This window comes from Athene cunicularia (assembly GCF_003259725.1).
Source record: "Athene cunicularia isolate RWA chromosome 13 unlocalized genomic scaffold, athCun1 chr13_part1, whole genome shotgun sequence".
Taxonomy (NCBI): Eukaryota; Metazoa; Chordata; class Aves; order Strigiformes; family Strigidae; genus Athene; species Athene cunicularia.
In genome coordinates, this window is record NW_020799117.1 from 9,964,100 (window position 1) to 9,966,437 (window position 2,338).

Sequence of the window (2,338 nt, forward strand, 5' to 3'; positions counted from 1 at the left end):
TTCCCGGGGTCCCACGGGGACAGGACCCTCTGCTCGCCCCCCCGCCGGAGTTGTCAGGGCTGGGTGTCCCGCACCGGGATGCGGGTTTTCCCTCTCCCTTAACACCACAGACCTTTCCCCGCAGTGCCAGGTGGCTCCCAGCCCCCGGGGCAGGTTGACCAGGAGCAGGGCTTAATGGGTTTTTTTCCCCCCTCCTCATTTTAGCAAACATGTCCTGACCGAAGACATTGTACACCGGGAGGTGACGGCGGACCACAAGCTGCTCTCCCGGCGGCTCCTGACCAAGACCAACCGGATGCCCCGCTGGGCAGAGCGCTTCTTCCCAGCCAACGTCGCCCACTCCGTCTACATCCTGGAGGACTCTATCGTGGACCCCAAGAACCGAACCATGACCACGTTCACCTGGAACATCAACCACGCTCGTCTCATGGTAGGTGCCTGCGGGTGGGCGGGCAGCTGGGTGCCAGCGGCCAGTCAGTGCCCACAGCCGGGTTGTGCCTCACGCAGGTGGTGGAGGAGCGTTGCGTGTACCAGGTGAACCCGGAGAACAGCAACTGGACCGAGGTCAAGCGGGAGGCCTGGGTCTCTTCCAGCCTGTTTGGCGTCTCGCGGGCTGTCCAGGTGAGCACTGCCAACTACTTGAGCAGCACTGTGGGCCCCCTGTTTGGAGAGGACTGCTGCTCCCCCCTACTCTAGCCTTTCCCTGTTTTTTCCTGCCCTTTCCTCTCATTGCCCCCATCCTTATGAGCTCTTGGGGCACCCAGAACCATCACAGCTGGTGGGCACGAGCCCATAAGATGTTTGGGACTGGACAAACTGGGACAAAGCCCCAGGGGCTATGTGTGACATGGGAGCTGGGCTTGCACCTTCACTGACTTTTCCCTTGCAGGAGTTTGGTCTGGCCAGGTTCAAAAGCAATGTGACCAAGAGCACTAAGGGATTTGAATACGTGCTAGCAAGAATGCAAGGTGAGCACCCAAGGGCAGGCTGGGGCTGACCGGGACGGGTCTCTTGGAGTTACAGGTCCCATTGGGTACACTCCAGTCTACAGGCAGGTCATGGCTTGAACTAATCTGACTGTGAAATCCTCATCCTTTGCCTTTGCCCCCGTGTCTTGGCACAGCCTGCTCTTCCTGAGCAGAGCAGCCAGGCAGCACTTACAGGGCCAGGCAGGGGTGGAGTACAGGCAGGAGGGGGATGTAACGCAGCAGCAGTCACGTGCCTGCAGTTCCCCTTCACAATGTGGTCTGACGCATGCAGGTCGGGACCGCTGGGCTCATCTTCCCCACTGTGTGGGGAAGTCACCTCCATGCCAGGGTGACAGGACCGGTCTAGGTTGCGTCAGCCAGCATTCTTGTGCCAGGACAGGGCGGGGGCCCTCTGGGGATGGGCTGACAATTTCTGTGTTACAGGAGAAGCTCCATCCAAAACACTGGTGGAAACAGCCAAGGAAGCAACCGAGAAAGCCAAGGAGACAGCTCTGGCTGCTACAGAGAAAGCAAAGGATTTGGCAAGCAAGGCAGCCACTAAGAAGAAGCAGTACGTGTGAGGGGCTGGGCACAGACAGGCACCGGCCGCACCAAAACAGATAGGAGCCTCCTTAGATTTTATATTTTTAAACTGTACAAGTCTGACAATCAGCTGCTGTTAGACCCTGAGATGTAATTATCATTAAAGAACTTACTCCCACCTCTGACTTGGCCTGGGGCTGGCCTGGTGCTGCACTATGTCCCAGGGGTCCAGCCCGCTGCTGGGGGTCTGGGCTCGCAGGCAAGACGCAGGCGGGGGTTTCACCAAGTGTCTTTACTATAAAAGTGTTGGGTTATGTACAAGAGAGGCGGGTGGCTGCAGGAGCATGAAGGCAAGTTGCTTAATGCATTTTTTTCCCCTTCCTGGCTCTCCAGGGGCTGTGGCAGAGCCCTCCTGTAACTGTGTCTGAGGGGGTGTGCCAGGCAGCCCCCAGCCTGCCCGGGGGCACACGGGCAGAGGCAGGAGGGTGTCCCCGTGACACAGGCCCTCTTCAACTGCCTCTTCCAGCGCATTGTGGTGTGCAGCGGGTGCCACAGCGCTGTGTCAACCCCGTGGCTGATGCTGCTCAGTGGCCCGGCCGCAGGGGGCCGAGCCAGGTGCTTGCCCCTTACCTGGGCAGCCATGACGAGGCCAGCGGAGGCTGCATTGCAGCAGCAGCAGGCAGGGAGGAGGCAGGCAGACAATGCAGGGAGGGCAGCGAGTGCCATCAGGACGTGGGGCTGTGGGGGCTGGAGTAGCTGTGGTCCCTCCCGGTGCCAAAGGCAAACACGGCACCGTCCACCTCTATCTCAGCATCCTCTGGGGCACC

The 2,338-nt window shown here is 59.8% G+C and overlaps 2 protein-coding genes across 2 annotated transcripts in view; both read left to right on the top strand.

Annotated features, from left to right (window-relative positions):
- Positions 1-170: 170 nt before the first annotated feature.
- PRELID1 (PRELI domain containing 1) lies at positions 171-1,696 on the top strand. Its single transcript, XM_026858459.1, has 4 exons — positions 171-430; positions 508-621; positions 890-968; positions 1,413-1,696. Exons 1-4 carry the CDS (start codon positions 296-298, stop codon positions 1,547-1,549), a joined length of 465 nt encoding a protein of 154 aa, XP_026714260.1. The 5' UTR covers positions 171-295; the 3' UTR covers positions 1,550-1,696.
- A 159-nt stretch (positions 1,697-1,855) lies between these two features.
- FAM193B (family with sequence similarity 193 member B) overlaps positions 1,856-2,338 on the top strand; it is a 15,274-nt gene continuing 14,791 nt past the window's right edge. Inside the window, exon 1 of the mRNA XM_026858527.1 lies at positions 1,856-1,861. Coding sequence (XP_026714328.1) covers positions 1,856-1,861 — 6 coding nt within the window. The remainder of the gene's footprint in view (positions 1,862-2,338) is intronic.

Bases quoted from the DNA above. Each gene is read 5' to 3' on its own strand.
- PRELID1 (XM_026858459.1), top strand. From the start codon at position 296: ATGCCCCGCTGGGCAGAGCGCTTCTTCCCAGCCAACGTCGCCCACTCC. The intron at 622-889 runs GTGAGCACTGCC...TTTCCCTTGCAG, and splicing joins GCGTCTCGCGGGCTGTCCAG to GAGTTTGGTCTGGCCAGGTT. The intron at 969-1,412 runs GTGAGCACCCAA...TCTGTGTTACAG, and splicing joins CGTGCTAGCAAGAATGCAAG to GAGAAGCTCCATCCAAAACA.